Source organism: Triturus cristatus, chromosome 1_1 (assembly GCF_964204655.1).
Source record: "Triturus cristatus chromosome 1_1, aTriCri1.1, whole genome shotgun sequence".
Lineage (NCBI taxonomy): Eukaryota > Metazoa > Chordata > Amphibia > Caudata > Salamandridae > Triturus > Triturus cristatus.
The window spans coordinates 1278862227-1278884621 of NC_140579.1; the positions used below are offsets into that span (position 1 = coordinate 1278862227).

The 22395-nt window shown below is 47.2% G+C and overlaps 1 protein-coding gene across 4 annotated transcripts in view; it reads left to right on the top strand.

Moving 5' to 3' along the window:
* The window catches only part of LOC146871954 (microtubule-associated protein tau-like), a 1902682-nt gene that overhangs the window by 867649 nt on the left and 1012638 nt on the right, over positions 1–22395 (top strand). For 3 of the 4 annotated variants that reach the window (XM_085652435.1, XM_085652443.1, XM_085652452.1), the window contains exon 4: positions 20357–20551. The exons of the other annotated variant lie outside the window; for it this stretch is intronic. In XM_085652435.1, coding sequence (XP_085508561.1) covers positions 20357–20551 — 195 coding nt within the window. The remainder of the gene's footprint in view (positions 1–20356; positions 20552–22395) is intronic. 4 annotated transcript variants of the gene reach the window in all.

The window sequence follows — 22395 nt, forward strand, 5'->3', positions numbered from 1 at the left end:
TGAGTGTTTTGCTGACCACCTCCGTGCAGTGTACTCCCCGGTGTCTGATAGAGATGAGGACGACTCTCGTCTTCTGCTTCGGGATATTGCCCTGCCCGGCTTATCCGTTGAGGACCGCGAGCTGATGGATGCCCCTTTGTCTGTCGAAGAGATAGCTACTGCGATTCGCTCCCTCCGCTCGGGCAAGGCTGTGGGCCCCAACGGTCTGCCGATTGAACTATATAAGTTGCGCCCGGATAAAATCGCGCCTTTCCTCCGCCATATGTTTCAGGAATCGCTCGAGAGGGGTTCCCTTCCTGACGACCAGCGTCTGGCTACTATAGTGGTGATTCCCAAGGAGGGTAAGCCACGTGACCGCTGTGCCTCCTATAGGCCTATTTCCCTGCTAAATGCCGAACCCAAAATCCTTGCTAAGGTCCTCGCCAATCGCCTGCTGAGCGTTATATGTGACTTGATACATCCGGATCAATGTGGCTTCATCCCACATCGTAATACCGCTCTCAATTTACGGCGTCTGCACGGCGTCCTCGCTAGGGCTGAGTACTTCGCTGAACCGGCCATATTGGTTTCCCTAGACGCCACGATGGCCTTTGATACCATTGAATGGCCATTTCTTTGGGCCGTCTTGGCGAAGTTTGGTTTTGGGGAGGGGTTCCTTAGCTGGGTGAAGCTCCTTTATGCTGGACCAATGGCTCAGGTGGTTGTCAATGGGCGGGTTTCTCGGCCTTTCGCTCTCGGGAGGGGAACTAGGCAGGGGTGCCCGTTGTCCCCGCTGCTCTTTGCTCTCGCCCTGGAACCGCTCGCTGCCTGGCTCCGTTGGGAGCCCTCGATTAGAGGGCTCCGGTGGGCCCCGGGCTTCGAGGATCGGGTTTCATTGTACGCGGATGATATTCTCTTGTATCTCACCTCACCGCGGAAGTCGCTCAATGTTCTCTTTGATGTCCTTACTTCCTTCGGGAAAAACTCGGGTCTGATAATTAACTGGTCCAAATCTTGTGTGTATCCTATCTCTGGTGGTCTTCCTCTCTTGCCACCTCGGCTTCCGCTCCAAATATCTCAGTCCGGCTTTAAATACCTGGGGGTGTACGTTTCGTTGGATCCGGCGGTCCGCTATGAGCAGAATCTCCTGTCTCCACTCCGGCGTTTGAGGGCAGATACGGCTCGGTGGTGTAAGCTGCCCTTGTCTCCGCTTGGTCGCGCGGCGCTGTTTAAAATGATGTCCCTTCCCAGATTCCTTTATGCACTCCAGAACTCCTTTGATGTCATTCCTGCGGCCTACTTTAGGGAGGTGGAGAGTTTGCAGAGGAGACTGGTTTGGGACGGGCGATCGCGTATCGCTTTGGCCAAGCTGACTCTTTCCTGGTATGACGGGGGCATCGCGCTTCCTGATATTAGACGGTACTATTGGGCCTCCCAGCTGTCTGCCATTAATCATGCTACGTACGCTCCTGGTTCGAACCCGGCATATGAGATGGATAAGTTCCTGCTCCCCGGCGGTAACTATAACAGAGCGCTTTACTCGCGGTCTGCTGGTAGGGCCCTTACGGGCCCTACCAGGATTGCGGTCCGTGTATGGAAGGCGGCTAACGTAGCGATGGGCTGGAGTGAGCGTTTAACGTGCGCCACTCCTCTATTCGACTCAGACCGCTTGGGAAGCCTCTGGACAACGAAAGGCTTCGAGCGCTGGGATACGATCGGCATCAGCAGAGTGGGGGACCTGTGGGTTAAAGGTGCGGTTAAATCCTTCGCGGCGCTTCAGCGCGAGTATGAGCTTAGTGACAGAGAGTTCTTCCGTTATGCACAGGTTCGGCACGCCCTGCTTTCGGTCTTTGGGGAGGGGACCACGGTCCCTTCTTCTTCGCCTCTCGAGGACCGCATACTCGATGGTCACGTCCCCGACAGTACTATCTCCCTGATTTACAAAAAACTGATAAACAATCGGGCTGACCTCTTGGTGCGTCTTCGGGAGGCATGGACGGGAGATGGGGTGGAGCTGGACGATGAGGACTGGCAGACTGCACTGTCATCCCCTAAGGAGGTGGCCATCCCAGCCCGTCTCCGCCTGGTCCAGCTTAAGATTCTCCATCGTGTATATGTGACGGGCCCCCGCCTGGTCTCGATGGGGTTCTCAGACGACGGACTCTGTAAGCGTGGCTGCGGGCTCAGTGCTACCTTTCTCCATATCCTATGGGAATGCCGCGAGGTGGCGGAATACTGGCGCCGGGTGCATGATATTATGAGACGAGTCACCGGGGTCGCTCTGCTGCCGGAGGTGCGTCGTTGTGTGCTGAATGTATGGGAGCCCAATGACTGCAATGCGGCTCAGGCTCGGTGGGCGGCCTTGGGGAACATGATTGCAAAGAGAGATATTGCACAGCTTTGGGGTTCCCAGCGGCCTCCCACCGTATCCGTCTGGAAGGAGAACATGGACTGGTGCATGTTCAGGGAGAAAACGGTGTATGTGGCCCGTGGTAAACCGGGGGCTTGGGGTAGAATTTGGGGGCAGTGGAACGCGTATCGTGGGTCTATCTGTGCTCCCCCTTTGGTGGATACGTCCGGGGTTGCCTCGCCCCCCTGATCCTTGAGGGTTCCTTGTGTATCTCGTACTTTGGAGTACAGATTTGGTTCTCTCGTGGCCCCCCCCCCTCCCTCTCAGGTCTTCTTTTATTGACCGCCCTCGGGTGGTTGGGTGTTGACTCCCCCGGCTGGTGTTCGCCGCCCTTCATAAGTCGTTTCGCCTTGTTTGTTGTATTTTTGTATTTTTCTTTTTTTGTTGTTATTTATACTAAAAGTGTGTATTCTGATTTCCCCTATGTGCAGTCTGATCTACTGTGATAGTGCGGAGCCCCTGTGGGCCAGTCATTGTTTACTGATATGCTGGAACACTTCGACTACTAGGGGCCGGCCCTGGTGGTTGTAGGCCCGTGTTTGTAACCCTTTTTGTGCACAATAAAATCTTTAAAAAAAAAATAAAAAAAAGGAACTGCCCTAAGGAAAGACATCTGGAAAAAAAAAAAAAAAAAAAAAACAATGCTTACGTGCTCATGTTTGTATAAACATATACAGCTCTTTATGCCCCTCCTAAAATACGGATTGCGACCAATGAATGCATCGCAGTAAAGCGACGTGCATTTCGTGCCCCTCATCACAGCTTCAAAAGATGGCAGCAGTGACGTAGCCAGGGTGCGGCAGCCTTGGGCAGGTATTGAAAATGCCCACCCTCTCACCTCACATTACCTCCGTCTCAGTTGTCAATTGTAGTGGTGGGTGATGCCTCGTCTGCCTGCTAAGACGCTCTGTATCACTGATCCTGCTGCTCCCAGCCGCCCCGCCAGCTCAGGCCACCGTGAATAACAGCGGATGACACAGCGCGCGGCCTGATGCGCCTCTTCTGTGGAGCAAGCATGGCCTTCACCGCCGCTGTCCTGCTAACATCTGGGGCCACTATAAGAATGTTTTTTCTATTTCAAAAGGTTTTATGAGAAGGCTCAACTAATAGTGATAAATGTACAAATGCACACAGAGAGAACTACAGCAATGCTTTGTTCAATTGATCATTTTTGTGGCACATTTCTGGCCCCATTAGCATGAGATTAACAAAACGGAATAACTATGAATAAAGGCTTATCTGAGAACTCTGAGTTTGTGATCCCACTTCAATGTATCCTGCTGAAACAAGAAGGGAGTCGATGGGAATCCTAATCGTACCATTTTTATTTGTTTTAGTTAGACCTCCCATCTAAAAAGTCCATCGTTCTTTTCTTTTCCATGGCATCCAATGAGCTATTGCACAAGATGCAAAAGTGGTGCAGATAAGCCTGATAATGCTTCAATCCATGGCCGCACAGCACCCAGGATAATGTGCTGCATGACTAATCGCCTATAAGGTCCCAAAGGCGAGACCTATTGGCTATGCCAATGCTTGTTTGGTTCTGCAGCCAAACATCTACACATTACTCTATTGGTGACACTGTTTGAGCGGATGCTCAGCTTTACAAAACTACTCACCAGTATGGTTTTCTTTTGTGCATTCATATTGTGCATTACCAATTTTTGGACAGAATATCAAAACATTAACATTTCTTTTTTTAAACTAAGGGGTTATGATTGTGACTAATCATGCTTCCATCAAATCTCACGATTACATATAGAATTATAGATGGATAACAGTGAATTACGGGGATATTTCACCAGGGGGTTTAGATGACATCAAATAGACAAGAGCAAAGCATGAGTTGTCTATGGTGTCACTCAGAACCTCGAGGTGAAAAACAACCCTGTAATTCACTTTTTTACCATCTATAATTCTATATGTTATGCAAGGCCCCCAAAATCCTCTGCCCCACTTTCAACATCAATGAAGGAGCAGTGGAGCAATGGGGAGCCTTACATAACATGGTCTCTTCTCCCTCGCCCAAATGTAAAGAAATGACTTCCTGACACCCTAAATTCGGTTTAGAAGACATTTATGACATAGCTACAGTGGGTATCCAATTTTTCTATTAACTGTTGCTACATCATAGCAGTGAGTTACCATACCAGAGTTTTAATGTGGTGTAAACAATAAAGGCTTCCTAATGAAGCCATGCATAACATATAGAATTGTAGATAGGTAACAGTGAATTAAGGGGATTTTTCTACTGAAGGGTTCTGTAAAATAGACAACGAAAGCGAAGCTCAAGTTGGCTAAGATATCACTCATTACCCTGAGGTGGAAACCATCCCTGTAATTCACTTTTTAGGTCTCGCCTGAGCCAGCGCTTTAGCGCTGCTCTGGCGAGAGCTTTAGAAAGCAGGATTTGGAAGTGCAAACTAGTGCTTTTCAGGCCGCCAACTACAGTGCATGTGCGCCGGGCGCGCCCACCATTTGTCAGCCTGCGGATCACTTTTGCGGCCGCTTTGATGTTCTCAGTGAGCCGCGCCGCCACTAGGAACATCAACGCTGCCGCGAAAGTGCTCACCATATGCCAGCCTTCCCTATGTTGCTTTAGCACTCACCGCCGCGCGGCCAATGCTTGTTAAAATAGCAGGTCGTGTTCATTAAACAGACAAGTGCTGTTTTTTAAGGAAAAATGTTTCCTGTTGGGAAGACATTGGGCAGAGCAAGCAGTGGTCCAGGGAATGACTGCTTTCTCCTACGAAGTCACCGTTTTGACTCCCAAAGGAGATGTGCCAGGGGACAGTTTACCCCTTCTTTTTCATATACCACCCTTTTGATGCATTCCTCTCCGAATTCCAGATAGAATAAGGGCGCCCTTTCACACCCTCTCCTATTTACAATTCATACAGGATCGCAAAGCCCCTTTTTCAAGTCGGAAAGACTTTTCTGACTCATAAAAGAGCTTTTGTAAATAGCAAAAAGGCATTTTGCGGTCACAAACCCTGTGATTTGTGAATCGCAAGCATTGCTGCCACAAAATACCTTTGTACAATAAGGCCCTTATTTCTTACAACCCTAACCTATTGTAGGATGTGGGTTGTAATAGTCATTATAATAGCACAAATTCAAGCAATGCAGAGGCTGTTAAAGTTGCAAGAATAAAAATAACCAAACATTGTATCTCGTTCAGGAAAATCCTATCTCAGATTTTATGAGCTATGTAAAAACCACCAACATACATCATTTTAGGACCGCTAACTTATCATAGCGAATGCCTTTGGGACAGGCAGGGCTCCTACGCTTCAAGCTGGTCTTTCTCCTTTGATTGGGCGAGTCAAGGTTATATAATCTGTGTCTGGATGCAACAGTTGTCTGTTAGAGACAGTATGCAACTTATTGTTTGGTTAGAGTACCCAGTAAACTGCTTCTTGTCCCAGTTGCTTAGTAACTTCATGCTGCACAACGTGCATGACAATCAGTATGTTATAAAACGTTTGCATGGTAACCCAACATAAACACAGTTTGTGAATAGCTCCCACTGTCACAGTGCAATTTGTGTTTACAGTTCTATATACACTCTAAACTCTTTATCATATCTTTATGACTATATAGACGCAAATAATTGAGTGATTATCAGCAATGCTGTGTGAAAACCTTCCATTTAAGATTAGTGTAATCCGAGGGACAGCACATATGTATGACCTTGTAAAAAATTATTTAGCTATGCTGTACTACATGAGATTGCGAAATTTGTGGATTTTTTTTATTTTCCACCCTACGTATTCTAAGGAGATTCTGAGTCAACACGATTGAGAATTTACTTGGAAGGGGCAGATGGAATAATAAAGGAATCCAAATGTAAAACAAGCATTGGCATACCCAATAGGTCTCGCCTTTGGGACCTTATAAGTGTTTAGCCATGCAACAGTTGCATAACTAAATACATATAAGGTCCCAAAAGCGAGACCTATTGGCTATGCCAATGCTTGTTTAATTTTGTTATGTTTGGCCCCCAAAAACACCTGTTCCTGTTTTCAGCTGCTTGGCAGTGGCAGAGGAGTGACGGGAAGCCATACATAACATGGCCTCTGTTATGCATCCCTGTCCCAAATGTTAAAGAAACACCTGCCATCCTTGACCAACTCCTCGACCTCTCCTGCCCCCCTTCCTTTTGATGCATTTGTTCGACCTGCTTTCAGTCAAAGCAGACAAGCAGAGTAGCACTGACAGGCTCTCAGGAAGTCCTGCCAGCCTGGCCTGGAAGGCCTTTCTGACATCACAACAGTGATTAACCAGTTTTGTTATTAACTGTTGCTACATCATAGCAGTAAGTTATGGAATTCAGAAACTGAAATAAACTATATAGAGGCTCTCTTTAAGAGCCATACATAACATAGTGCTTTAGTGACCATCTTGGTTTCCTCTATTCTATCATCACAAGATGTTCATTGGGCACTTCAGGACTCTAGAGATTTTTAATGTGTACTCCTGTACAAAATATTGTATTTCCTTCACCTGATTCATTTGTTATTTTTTTTTATAAATCTTTTTATTGTGTCAAAGGTAAACAAAGAGCAGCAGGAAAACATTATTAAAAGGTCACATTGCGTAATTGCAAATCACAAATCAGTTGACAGCCGGGAATCACAATACATTTCTCATTACACAATCACTTTATATGAATTGTATTGTCCATTAGGTGGAATAGGGCTTTTGATCTTCAGCACGATGTATACGGCCATGGCATCCCAGAAACAGTATGCATATTAGTAACACTAGTCGTCCCCATGTGAAATCACGTTATCGGGATCTAAAACATTCGTTAGTGTACGACATTCACGGCGTAGTTCAACTGTCGGAGACAGACATATGTCTCCTCTGTGTCTGTTCCACCCACCCCATTTATGATCCCATTTTTTGGGGCAGCCTCTATGTTTAAAGACATCTTATTAGCTATCATGGCTCTATGCGTGTCGGCAGCCCAATTGCGTACAGTCGGAACCACTCCCACTCCTCATCGTTGAGCGATATTTCGTTTGGCAATAGCCCATCCCAATGAGGCCCGTGTTTTCTCGGTCTGCGTAAGGTCAGTGGCATCCCAAATATTCATTAGACAGAGCTGGGGGGAAGCAGTCAATGTCTTACCCACCATCCTTTCCATTTTCTTTGTGAGCTTATCCCAGTATGTACATATTTTGGGGCAGTCCCAGAGGATGTGAAAAAAGGTCCCCGTTTGATGACATTGTCTGAGACACAGAGGGTCCGTTCTCCTCCCCATCTTGACCAAGATCCCCGCATCTAAATATATGCAATGTAGGATCTTCAGTTGGACCAAACGCAATCTCATGGGGATGGCCACTTCCCTGGGAGAGGCGAGCGCATCTCGCCAGGTCTCGTCTTCGAGGTCACGCAGGTCCGTCTCCCAATGTTGTCGCAGGCGTAGCAAGGGGTCTGGGCGGTTATTCAATAACTTTTTATATGTGAATGATATAGCTTTTTTGTTCATTGGGTCGAGCAGGAGCCTATCTTCGAGCGGGGAGGCCTCGGGTAGGGGGCTGTGATTGGGCAGAACTGCTTTGATTGCGTGGCTGATTTGTAAATATAGGAATGCTTCGGCCTGTGCAAGGTGATACTTCTGTTGGAGTTCAGCGAAGGTGGCCAATTTCCCCCCCATCCACATATCACCAACCGTAGAGATACCTATAAGGTCCCATTTATCGAAGCCAGGGCATGTGCCTAGGTGGCCCAGGAAGTCTGGTTCCCATAGTGGTGTGGCACGCGTTAGTGTATTGTGGCAGCCCATTTGTCTACTAACTCTGTGCTATAGGTCTACTGTACGTGCAGTGGGCCCAGAGAGGTTCAACTTTTGAGGGTACGTGTAGAGTCCCTATTGTTATCCCCCTTGTCCCAGGAGCCAGCAATCAGTGCGGAAATTTGGATCATCGTGAGCCGCGTATACCCATCTGTTGATCACGGCCAGTTGGGACGCTTGATAATAGAGTCTAATGTCAGACAGTGCAATACCCCCGTCATAACATCCAGAGGTCAGTTTATTCAGGGCTATTCGGGGGGCACGGCCGTCCCACAGCAATGCACGCACTGTACTGTCAATGTTAGTGAAGAAAGAGTCTGGGATTTTATCAGGGGGGTTTTGCAGCACGTATAGAAAGCTTGGTAATGCTAGCATCTTGAAAAGGACTGTGCGTCCCATCAGAGTAAGAGGAAGTGCGCGCCAGTGCTTAGCGTCAGCACGGAAACGTGCCAGGGGCTCGAGCAGATTGGCCTCATAGAAGAGGGCTGGGTCGGGTGTGACGTATATACCTAAATATTTAAAGCCCTTCGATGACACTTGTATATCGTATCCCCGAGGACAGCATGGAGGCGACTCCCACAACACGTAGAGCTGGGACTCAGTCCAATTTATAGTGTAACCAGAATGAGTGCCGAAGATATGAAATATGTGTAGGACACGACGGAGGGATTGTGATGGAGAGGCCAAGTATAACAGAATATCATCAGCGTTTAATGAAATGCGGTCTTCATGGCTCTCCGTCCACTTCAGGCTGTGTATCAGTGGGTCCCCCCTGACCCATGTCGCCTGGTCCCACGTCTCAATTGAAACTGTCATTTGTTATTTTTATCAATCAACTAGTTTTTTTCTTCAGAAAACTATGTGATGTTAGAATATCTACTGACAGTAGGAGAAGGTCTCAGACTTGACACACACTTTTTATGATTTACAGTCTCCGCCCACTTCTGTAGTAGTTTTATGAATGGACACCATCTCTGTCTGGTTGTATTATGTCAACAAGACAGTATATATGCTTTTTAAACGTACTGATCAAATGCCTGCAGCACATTCGAAATATGAGAGTTCACCTTTCCACATGTACCAATAAGTCAGACCACACACCACTTGTACTGTGAGCCTTCTATTGGCTCTATGGCTGACCCATAATGTTCTCAATTTACCGGTTGCAACGTTGCTAATTGCCAAGTTTAAATAATACGTTGTGTGTCTTAGTCCCTTCCAAGGCAGTCGAAGGACATTTTAATGGAATTTATTATGATATAGTAAAATGGAATAAGCTGGGCCACCGGTTCTTAAACTTTTGACTTGTGTAGACCCCTGATTGACTCACTACTGGAAGGTGGGGACCCCATTTTAAGAAATTTCTATAATGTGGACCTCAAAACAATGTATATTAGTACAGAAACAAGTATACACGAAATACACAAATTATGATAATGTTTTTAATTCCCAAACAATAAAAAATGGCTCTAATTTAATGTTTGGCAGATGGTTGCTGCACCACAAACATAAGGGATATCCTGTTCGCCTTTTACAAGTACATTAAGATATAATACACTTGTAATAAGGCAGATGGGATATTCGTCACGTTTGTGATGGAGTGCCTATCCTTCAAACTCTTAATGAGGCCCTTTGTCTTTTTTTGTCCTAGTGCATGCTCTCTTTTTGTCTGCACATACTGGTGCTTCAGTTGAGGCCACCATTACTAGTTTTCGTTTGCTGTACTTATGCTGCTCAAAGAAATCAAAATAGGCCTATCAATTAACTTGTAGCCTCCAATTTCAAATTCCCTAACATTTACAGTGTTTTAAATTGTATAATTTAAAAGGTTGCTTTTTTATAATGTATATGTACTTTATTAAACTGCCATCTTTATTTAATTTTCTAAAGAGTCACAGCCCCCCTGAGTAGGCTTAGTGGAACCCAGGTTAAAAACTGCTAGGCTATTTGTAATATTGGAAACATTTGTTACAAGTTAAAATGAGTGTTGTATCCCATGTTTGTTGCCAGGCAATGACATAAAGCAGTGTGAACAATATCAAGTAATCATATTCAAGACTTTCAAGCATTGTTCCGTTTATACTGTTAGTAAGAAAGCTCTTCCTCCTAACTTTTTAAATGGTGGCTCTGAATGTCCTGAATAGTTATATTAATGTTATTTCCTGGCTTTAATAAATGTTCATCCTTATGTGTACTCCGCTACCTAACAGCAGTGCCAGAATCTGCGTAAACAAATATTTGTGTGCCAGTACTACAGCCACACATGCATGTATCCCTGTACAGGTATGCATCCTCTGAAGTTCTCTTTTCTTTGTGAACAATATGGGTTGTAATCTGCATCTCTCATGCACAGAGATTTCTAGTGCTGGATTCCAGTTAGATAGCAGTATCTAATAGAGACTACTAGCCGCAGATTCCTTAACGTAGAATAATCCCCAGGCGTGTGACTGGACCCGGAAAACTTTCTTGCCCAGCATCTCTGCTTGCCGGGGGGCAGTACCACGTGACTCCGCCCGACGTCCTCCGTGGGTGCGACGTCAGCGAGGTCACATAAGCCCCACCCCGGCGCGCTGACGTCACTTTTCTTCTTTTCCGCGTGCAACACGGATCTGGATCTTGTCCGTGGCCTGTTTCAGGCCTTCTTTTTTACGCTTTTAGGCTATTTTCTTGAGAACAGTGTGCGAATGCCTTCGGGCTTTAAGACATGCTCGTCTTGCGCGCGCCAAATGTCGGCGACGGATCCTCACCCCATCTGCATGTGGTGTTTGGGGGAGCACCACGACTCCACAGACTGTGAGGCGTATCAGCACATGAAGCGGAAGTCCCGGCGGGAGCGCCGGATGAAGCTCCTTTCGGCACGCATGTACAGGTCGGCGGCGTCACCGCGTCGTCCCCCGCGGACGGCTTCAAGAACCTCCGCCTTCGTCCCTGGCATCGTCCTTCTCCCAGGCCGCCAGGGTGTCGCTCACCTGTTGGTAAATGTCGCAGTTTGTCCCCGAGGCCCGGTCCCCGGCCTGTTGGGGGCATGGGTTCTCCGCGGGTGGGGCGGCCCCGCGCGTCGCCACCCTATCTGCCGTTCCCTGGCGCGGGAGCAACCAGATCCCATATGGAGGCCTATGCAGCGGCCTTGCAGGCCTCTTTGGCTCTTCCTTCTCCTCCTTCTCTTCCTTGGATGTCTGCGGTTCCCTTGCAGCGTGTGGGGACTTCTGCGGCATCGCCGGCGGCTCCTGCGCCGACAGTTTCGGATCCAGGTTCGGAGGATGTGGTGCTGTCGGGGTGTGGCCCTTCGGGGTCCCCTCCTTCAGACCACGGCGCCTCTGCCTCACCGCAAACCCCGCAGGGGTCCCTGTGGTGTCACGGGAGGTTGCCGGTGCTCGGGTCGTGTTCTCGAGTCCCCCTCGGTCCTCTGGGCAGGCGGCGGCCTTGGCCGAGGTGACGCCGCTCAGGCGCCGGCGACTGCTGGTCCTGGCGGCGCTGCTGGGGCCGGCTAGGGGTCGGGGCGTGTCCCCGGGCCCCCCTCGTCCTTCCACACAGGTGGCTGCCTCGTCGGAGGTCGAGTCGACGCCTTTTCGACGCCGTTCCTTAGCCGCTCCGGCTCCGACCCAGCTCCGGTCTCCTGCGGCGAAGGTCGTTCTGGCGTCCCCTTCGGCGCCGGTCGACGTTGACCTGACACCGGTCGCGGACTCTACGGCGCCGGGCCGGTGTCGGTTCGTTGATTTGTCTTCGGACGCCCCCTCTTCTCCAGAGGTTCGACGGTTGTTGGTTTCATCTTCTCCGGAGACGGGCCGCCGCGTCATGGCTTTTTCCCCGGCGTCTTCCAAGGACGGCTATTTGCCGCGCCGCGACCGCAGTCTTCGCCGGAAGGACCTCAGGTTCCCCATTCCTCGGTCCTCCTTTTCGGGCTTGGCCTTTCCTTCCTCCGGTTGGACTGGGGGACGGCCGCCTGGCTTGCAGCCGTCGCCCACAGGGGAACTGCTTTCCCTGCCACGGGGCCCTACGGAGGCCAGTGCTGCCTTCGCTCGGGCTGTTTCCACGGTGGCGAGGATCTTGCGCATGAGCGATCCAGTTGCCCATTTCCCCACGGATCATCTTCTGGAGGTCCTCCATCAGGGTTCTGGTGGTCGGGAGCTGCTTCTTCCCTTTGAGGCTTCGCTCCACACATCTCTTTCGGGGGCTTGGGGGTGGCCCGCCACGGGGGACCCGGTGCCCCAGCCTCTTCTGCACCGCCACCGTACTGCGCCGCATGATCCGGTCTGTCTTTCCCTTCACCTCTCTACCAGGGGCCCTCTTTTACAGGCTGTCTTTCCCTCCCTGCCATCGGTGTTGCCTCCCCCGTCACGAGAGGCTCGCTGGTTAGATTCCTGGGGGCACAATATCTTCGCCTCCACCAGTGCGGCTTTGCGGGCCCTTAACACTCTTTGTGTATTGGCAAGGCCACGTCTTGCTTGTGGGACTCGGCGAAGTCCCTTATGTCTGCCGCTTCTCAGGAGGGTGCCTGTGTTGATCTGCGGCACCATGTGTTGGATGGCCGGGAGCTGGCGGACTTTATTCTTCGCTCGGCTCTGGACATTTCGGAGGTGCTTGGTCGTACTATGGCTTCTTCGGTGGCCCTTCGTCGACATGCCTGGCTACGAGTTAGTGTGTTCCCTGGGAACGTTAGGGAACAGTTGGTGGACCTTCCTTTTGATGGCACTCTTTTGTTCCACGCCCCTGCGGATTCTGCCATTCAGAGGTTTCTTGCGGGGCTTCGTACTCCTCCCCCTCCCCCTCATTGACCTGTAAGTCGTTCTGTGTTTTGGGAGGTGTTCTTCCGTTGTTGTCATGGGGCCTTGTAGCTCCGGTTCTGTGTTCTGTGTAGTTGATGTGCCTTCAGGTCCGTTTGTTGGGGCTTTGGTGCTGTTGGCTGCTGGTCCGGCCCTTTTTTGACTTGTGTTTTGGCTGTTGGTAAGCCATGTCAGCCCTGAGATTAGGCCTTCTGTGTATTCTTTATTGGCTGATTGACGAGCCGTCTACGGTTTTCTCCGCAGGTCTTTCTGTTGTCCTGTGCTGCGGAAGCTTTTTCCTAAGAGGGTCCCATGTTCTTGGGACGTAACATGCCCAATGTGGGGTAATGGTAGCTATTATATAGCTCTCTCATGTGCTGGGGAGGTGTGGTCGCCCGTTGGGCCTCTGCTCTCCGTGGTGTCACGGTATGTCGCAGGTGCGATCTTCTTGCTTCCTTCTTCTGGATTGCTGTGTCGCTGGCCTAGTCTGGCCTGCTGTCTGCGGCATTGCGTTGTAGCGGTTTTGCACTTCTGTCCGCTTTGGTCCTTCCTCCGTCTTTCTTTCTTTCTTTCTGCCTGGTTCCACTTCATTTGTGGGTCCGTGTGTGCCAGCCCCTCCCTGGGGGCGTGTCCTGGCCCTTCCTGGCCTCTGCCTTTGGCTGGCGTCTAGCTTGTCCTGGGTGCACGATTCCGGGGTGTTGTCTGCTGCTGGCTGTGCATGCCAGTGCAGGCCTGTTTGTTCTGATACACCATTGTGGCTTCGATGTCTTCTCTTGTGCCCGTCGTCTTCCGTCCCCACTTTTGGCGGTGGAGCCGTCCCTGCCTTATCCGCTGCTTGCGGTTGAGGTGTGTTCAGCTCTTTTCTGTCACTGTTTCTGTGTTTCTTCAGGTGGGCCCTGCCTCCGGTTCTACCTCTTCTCCCTGGGGGTTAAGGTGGTCCTTGTGTTCCTTGAGGCTGTCGGGCGCTGTCTGCCCCTACGGGGTGTTGGGCAGTTCTCCCTTGGTTGGGCTTAGGTTTTCCTGGCCTTTCCCTTCTTGTCCCCATGACATGTCGCCTGCTGGGGCCCTGTGTCTCTCTTGGTGGGGAGGCTCTCTCGCAGGCCCTCCTCCCTTCTGGGTATGGCTAGGGCATCTATTCTACGTTAAGGAATCTGCGGCTTGTAGTCTCTATCAGATGTACAAGTTACTTACCTTCGGTAACGATGTATCTGGTAGAGACGATTCTAGCCGCAGATTCCTTCATGACCCGCCCTTCCTCCCCGTTCTGCGAGGGCTCGCTGCTTGGGTTTCTGCAGTCTCCTCCCTCTGGGTGACTTGTCTTCTGTGGGTGTCCTCTTCGTTTTCTTCCGGTCAGGCATCCCACCAGCGTGAGGGCCTACTTTTGCTCCTTTCCTCTGATGTTAGAGTTTCTGATCCCCAACCGGTCTTCCTCGTTAGGGGTTCTTTTACCTGTCCTTTGACTTCCCGCTCTTTTCAGAGGTTATGGCCCTCCTTGGCACTGTAGTCTGCGGATGGATTACCTGTCCTTTGACCTCCTACTCCTTTTAGGGGTATGGCCATCCTTGGCAGTGTAGTCTGGGAATGGATTGCTGTTGCTTCTCTGTTCCAGGCTTGTAGCCCTTCCCCTTGTGGTTGCAGAGTCTCTCTCTCCTCTCTCCTCTCTCTCTTCTCTCTCTCTTCTCTCTCTCTTCTCTCTCTCTTCTCTCTCTCTCCTCTCTCTCCTCTCTCTTTCTTCTCTCTCTTCTTCTCTCTCTCTCCTCCCTCTCTCTTCACATGCTTGTGCCTCCAGGAGGGCTCTTGCCTTGGCCTGCACGGTGGTTCCACGGAGTGGTGTTTTGCTCTTTTCTTGCTATGGCTTTACTGCTCTGGCCTTCTGGTGCTTTACTGCCACCTGGTGCTTGCGCCTTGGCTTGCACAGTTGTTCCTCAGGGTGGTGCTCTGCTCTTTTCCTGCTCTGGCCTGCTGTTGTCGCCTTGGTGCCACCTGGTGATGTTTCTCACCTTTTGTTTCTCTCTATTTTGTTTCTCTGGTTTTTTCGCACACTGTTCTCATGCTCTCCTCAGTTTTGTTGTGATGGCTCCGCGTTGTGGCGCTGAAAAGTTCTCCGAAGCAAACTGACGTCAGCGCGCCGGGGTGGGGCTTATGTGACCTCGCTGACATCACGCCCGCGGAGGACGTCGGGTGGAGTCGCATGGTACCGCCCCCCGGCGCGCAGAGATGGTGGGCAAGAAAGTTTTCCGGGTCCAGTCTCAAGCCTGGGGATAATTCTACGTTCAGGAATCTGCAGCTAGAATCGTCTCTACCAGATACATCATTACCGAAGGTAAGTAACTTGTACATCTGTCCCCCTTTAACCTTAAGCTCAAGTAGCTTAGCCTGCAATGCTCAAACTTTCAACCATGCCCCATGTATTATTAACCATTTAAAGCAGGTAACCTGCATTTCCATTGTGCCCCTTTTTGGATATAGTAATCTAGTAAATAGCAGTTCCCTGTCTACTAGCATTGGGACAGGCTTATTCTGGCTTGAACGCAGATTAAGAGTGCACCAATCCTGTGCAAGACATTGAATTTCTTTGTTTGTAAGATGAGTCAAAGAAGCGAATAAATGGTCTCAGACGTCATGCATGGTCCTGAAGACTATTCCAGACTGTGTGGTAGCGACAGCCCTACCAAGGGATTATCCTCCTCTCATATGGAAGTTGCCATCTCTGACCTTATGAATGTGGTGCAACGAGACCCCAGGGAAGTTGAAAGTAACAGGCCACGCACCCATCCTTCCAGTTGTATAAGACAATCTGTTTGTCGGATCCAACAATTGATGTTAGGGAAAAGGTCACAAATTACTTACAGCTAAGACCCACTTTAACCAAACCCCATCTGCTCAGAAGCTCTGTTGTGCTGGCCAATGGCGGCCGCTCCATTAGGGCGTTGGAGCGCCTCCCCACTGCTTTCTCGCAGTGCGAGAAGCAGAAAATAAAATGGTATTTTAAATACCATTTTATTTTCTGCTTCTCGCACTGCGAGAGAGCAGAAGGCAGGGGTATGCCTGGTTCGGGGCCCGCTGGTGGGCGTGTCGGGGAGGAGTGGCTTGCACCACTCTGAGTGCCCTGACTCTTAGGTCGGCCCTGGGGCCGACCAAAGCAGTCATGCACACTACATTTTCTCTATGTAGGCAGCCTACATAGAGAAAATGGCGCCCCTACTGGTGCCCGGCTGGGTGCCGTCCGGGACTCCCCACCAAACACAACGCTGCCATTGCAGCGTTGTGATTGCCTTACAGGCGGGGAGGGAGCAGTATGCCTGTTCCTGTTCAGGACTCAGGAGCAGCAGAGGCGGCGTGACGTGGGACCCGGCCCAGGAGCAGAGGTTACATGGACCCGGTCAGGTAAGTTTTCATTTTATTATTCCCTCCCCCCACCCCAAGCGGTAACGCACTGCCATACCCACTATCCCCCCGCACCCCATTCCCCTCCCCTTCCGCGAGTATTAGGAGCCGTGACTGGGCAGCAACATTTTCGTAGTTAAATTACGCCACGGCCGCGAGACACAGCTGCCCTCCAAACAGACAATCCTCTAGGTGCTTATTTTAACTTGAGCAACCAGGAGCATGCTTGAAGAAGGTGTAAGAAAAAAGAAAATCTGCACATTTATAATTGTGCCGTGGTTGTGTACTGGGATTCAAAATAACGGGCTGGATTTTTAAGTCACCTCAGAACGCTGTCAGTCTGACTAAATTATATCTGAGCATTTGCATTGCAGAACAATTATTGTGAACGTTTTAAGCGAGCAGGGGACCAGATACTGAAGGAGTAAAGCGAGCCATTAAACAGAGATAAGGGTACAACCTCCTGAATGTGGATAATCTAGTGCCCAACCACAAAGTTTGGTGACAAAGCACTGTAGAACAGGCACCCTAATTTCACGACACTCCAAGAAATCCAATTTATGTAACTAACCAACAATGGTCCTTTGCATGCAGTTCAATATATACTATGGCGTAACAGTGGTCCTTCGCATAACTCCACAATTAGGTTTCAGGCGCAGCAGTGTTATTTACTACACATGTTCAAGTGTAGAATCTGCAATTGCAATCTTTGTTTTTCTAATTTTAGCTGTGTGGGTGCTGTCTTCATAGCAGTACGTGTAGTTACTGAATGATAATAATAATGTGTGAAACTGGAACCTGTATATTTGGTTGCCTGCACCTGTCATTGCATCACAAACTGCAAAGCAGGCAGCTTGAGTGGCTGATTGGCACAGTGAGCTGTCTTCTGTCACAATGAGCATCAGTGAACGTTCGTTCTGTGATGTCACATGGGCTGTTCTGTGGTATGCTAGTGTATCATCATACTATTAGAAGCAAACCACGTTATTAATGCACATGTAAAATGTTGGCCACTAGATACTGGCACAACTTGCATCCATTTTTGTATTTGGCACAACATTTTTATAAGCAGATGATTATCCGCTTTGGAAATATATAGCTCCTAGGTAATGTGGCAGACCCTGAATTATTGCAATATTACATGCTGTCCCCCATAGACCTGACTGAATATTGTATGGCTTCAAGCCAATGTATTTGATTAATTGTGCTATAATTTTCACTAATTAGACCCATTTTTATAAAAACCAACTTTGTGGCAATGTCTACATATTGTTATATGACATCCCTTATTAATGTAATAACTGCACTTTCACAATTGCTTTATTAACCTTCTTGCTTCTCAAATTTGCTTGAAAATGCACCATTTACCCACTCTTTTTTCAAAATTTTCTCAGGATGAGAAATTCATCCCCCCCCCCCCCCCCCCCCCCCTCCCATAGCCCCCTTGAGATGTTCGTGATCACTCGGTGCGCTTGCTCGCCACTGTGGGCTCCGAAAGAAAGTTTGCGCCTCACCACTTTCAAATGTCACCAGCTACCACTGGTGCTGGCTAGTTAAGCCCAGACGTCCATGTGGTAAAGGAGTTACAAATGGAGGATCAGGACTTAACTCTGGTCTCTCTGATGCAAAGGATAGCTGGAGAGTATGCCTGTGCTAGCAAAATATTCCTGTAGGACCAGCTCTTCTGAATTTCTTGTAATCTCCCCTGGTTGAAGTGCCCTCATCATCCTCTCTGGAGAAGGTGGACTCCGTAGTGGACATATCAGACTTTTCAAATTCAATTAACCTCAAACAGCTGGGTGAGGATTTCCCATCCAGGCCATCTTAGACTTGTGTGTGAATTTCAGAGCTAAACTGAAAACTAGTGATTATGCTAATTCTAACACCTTCGAGTGCCAGTGTAGATCTAACCAATGCCAGTGTTGGAGCCCCTGACACCCAGAGCCGTTCTTCTTCAGTGCAGTAGATACGACGGACGATGATGGGACATAGTTTATGGAGATATTAAACTACTACCTGTTCAGAATTAGGAAGCAGCTTAAATTGCGGTAGTAGTTAAGTAATCCTTTACTCCTACTTCAGTTGATATGGTAGAATTCTTTTCAGGAGATATTACTTCTGTGGTTACTCTAAGACAGTAATATTGAATTAAAACATTTAGTACCCGCCATGAGTTGCAAAACAGAGTATTAAATATTCTGTATGACAGCATTTTGGATAAATTGTGTGCAACCACTGAAAAAGATCCGAATCTGACACACCTAAGAATGTGGGAGGTCTACATTCCACCAATCTGTCCTTATTTATTTTCTTGTCCTGCAGAAGTTGTTCTCATTATTTCTGCAAAGTATGCTCTTGAGTACTGCATATATATATATATATATATATATATATATATATATATATGGCAGCGGTTCATAAAAAACGGAACAGTTCTTTTTCAAATAGTCTTTTTTAAATAGCGCTGTTAAGTCATTGTTCATCAAAGTACATAGCCTCAAGGATTTAATTATGTGATGGTTAAAGTCAATGATCTGCCAGACAAGCTTAGAGCTCTAATCACTCTGATGGCAGCAATCTTTGGGTGCCTTCTGAAATGTGTAATCCACTTAGGTGGAAGATAAGTCCCGACTTTCAGCAAGTGACATTGCCTGTGTTAAATTCGAGTGTGTGATTAAGCATGAGCCTCCATTATTCGGTTACCTCTTAGTAAGACATTCACCTTCCTTGCTTCTGCTAATAAGATATATTAAGATATTCTCCCCAGAACTGGCCTTTTAAAGCATTTCTAAGAGCATGTAATGTTACCAACATAGGTGTACAGTTTTACAAGTAAAAATGTATTGTAAAACAATGCTTACTACATATTTTCCTAGAAACCTCCCAATTCCATTCTGTTAGGGAATGAGTCACAAAGAAGTTAGAACTTCATTAAAGCGATTAATCGTGGTAGTTAGGTGGAACGCTAAATATACTGTCATCTAGCCATTGTTATTTAAAAATGAGGCAGAAAGGGTAGAGAGTGAGCATAGGAAAAAAGATTAAATATTAGACAGGAAATCTTGTGCACAATAGATTACATCGTGCCAAAGACTGATTGAAGCTAAGCAGGCTTTTTGTCACGGTTTTGCTTCGTTTGAAGGCTCTAACTAGCAGATAATTTGAAGAACTTGTGGGGATTAATAGTTAAAGTCGTCACATATTTGCTAGTGGTTTACTTTACTTTATATGATGTCTGCATCTCCAGATTCGCATCTGTCCTCTGTCCAAATGGTCTGAGGAAAATGTATATTGTACATATATGTCTTTCCCATTTAGTCTATTTTCAATAGCTGTGTGTATTTTGTAAGCATTTATCTATAGAGATCTTTATACAGTATTGCAGATGGGGGCAATTCAAAACATGATGGCCACCACAGTAACTGTATGACTACCATGAAACATAGTTGTTATCACTATCTAAATATGTTCTAGTTTTGTTTCGGAATGAAAGAAAAAATGATAGCTCAGTGGAAAATAAATCAGAAATAAAATGTAGGTATTTTGTTAGACTTCCTATTGATAGAAAGACAGAAAATAGAAATTAGAAGTACGAGTGCATGCTGTAGCAGTAGATCATTTGTTTTTACCGAACATGAGTTCGTCCATCACTTTCTTTTGTTGCTGTCACTGATAGATATAAAGGCAAATGCCACGTCCTCTACTTCTGAAGGCATGGACTCCATACTAACGCTAGACGTCAGCCTGCCGTGTTTTCAGTACCTCAAAACAATAGTTCGATAGAATAGATGGATTCTATTTGTGAGCAAGCTATAAAACATCAAATGGATTGATAATTTATCATAATTTGTGAAAGTACAATACACGTTATTGCAGAGAATTAAGAGGCTAACATTTGGAAATTGCACCTTTTAATCAAACTTCCTATTTAAGTTCTATTCTCAACCATCCATTTGTTTGTTTTTGTTATGCTGATTTTGTGTTACATTTTTTAATTTTATGTTGCATTTTAAGACATCTACTTCCTCTGCTAAAAACCTGAAAAATAAATCTTCCGTAATCCCTAAACGACCCACTTCAGTTAGTGCAATCCCGTTGAAAAAATCCTCCAGCCCTGCTGTATCTGCAATACCAACTGCAGCTCCTAAACGAGTCTCACCAGTGTCAACCCGATCTGCCAGTATGGGAGCTAAAATGATGACAGCAAAGGTAAGAAATTTCAAAAATTTCAAAACTTTAGCAATGATAGACGCTTCTTATACATCTTATCAGTTTACCGTTCTGACAAACCAATTGTTCAAGTGATTGGGTGCCCATTTCTTTTCTCTTGTTTTCTCCTGGTTTGCCTAATATGAAAATGTGCCACGGTTTATGCTTTCTAGGCTTTAGTAAGAGTTCTAGGTTGATTGCCAAACTACTCACAAACTCAAGTATTACTACATCTGTATGTGAGCCACACTGATTACTTTGTCAGATGAATAAAACAAAAGTTAGATCATAGAACCAAAAGCATCTTTTTTCCACGTTTAAAACAAAGCGGTTTCAGAGGAGGGGGAAGTACAAACAGCTTTGCCGTCTTTAAATTTTTAAGGGAAAAATTATTTATGTTCTATGGGGTGTTGTGTTTGTGTGATTTTAATATTTAAATTTTGGTTTTGTGTCTTCTAGAAAACACACTTTAAAACTAGGACTGGGATTTTAAAGCAAATGGCCCTACTGTAAAAATTTGTGGTTTGCAAGTTATGAACCCTAACTCCACAGCCAACTGACTGAGGTTCTGCCACAGTGAAGAATATGATCCCACTTATATGATAGGTGGACAATGGCATGCCTTCCTTGGATCACCTGACTGAGGTGGGGCTACTGGTGAGCTGTTGCAAGACTCAACTGCACACTTTCCACATCTGGCAATTCTATCAAGACACACCTGATGAACCTTAAAGTCTTGTTTCTTTGGGTAAGGTCTCTGGTTACTCTTTGAGACCAATGGGCGTCCTACCAGACTGTTTTGCAGGCTTTTTAGGGAATGCCCCTCTGTGAAAGTAAAGTTAATTTGTGAAGACAGCCGTCTTAGTAACCATAACATTGGCCAAGGACACACTTGAGTTGCATGTACGGCATGCCTCAGAACTATTTGCGACATTCTTTGAAGTCAGGATGATTATTACCCTCATATCAAAGTACTGCCAGACTTCCATCCAGTAATAGATTGTTATGTTTTTGTATCCTTGTGGCTCCTTGGTTTAAACAGCTTTACACAATCTGGACATCATGTGCGTATTGAGCTTCTAGCTGGATTGCAGATATCTGCATTCTTCAGACCAGCTTTTTGTGATCCAAGCCAAGCAGCTGTTGAAGCCACTTCTTCCAAAGGAACAAGGTCATGCACAGCCCAATGTAACACTGCATAAAAGCCCAACCTCCATCTGGTGTCAACTCACACTGCACCAGTGCTAAAGTGGTGTTGGTGGCATTCCCCAGGCATGTATTTGTCAGACATATGTTCGTGGTCTACATGCTCTTTGTCATCACTTTGTTCTTCCTGGAGCAATGCAAGATTCAGCTAGAAAATTCTACACAACTTTTGTGCCTAGGCCTAAGCTGCCCAATGATTCTTTCCTCACTTTCCTTTTTCATGTTTAACCCATAGATTGATAATAGGAAAGAGCCAGGAAGTAAGAGTAGGATAGACTTACCTTGACGATGGCTTCTTTACTCTTAGAGCACTTTCTCTTTTCCTATGTCAGCAACCTCCTGCCGATTTATTAGTCATCTGTCAGTAAACTAACACTGATTGGCTCTATTATAAAATGAAGAGAACTGGTAGCAGCATATATCAGCAAACGAAGAAACATTTAGACTTGCAACCTGCTCTGGAGATTCTGCCTTCTGTAGGTTCTAAAACCGCACTCCCTCCAAGTCAGCCTCTGAAATTCAGGTTAGCACTTAACGTGTTGCCAAAAACCTCCTTGTCAGCAAAGTTGAGTACTATCTCATAATTCAAAACATCATCAGCAAATCTTCTGCAGTCGAGCCCAACATCATCTAAGGCC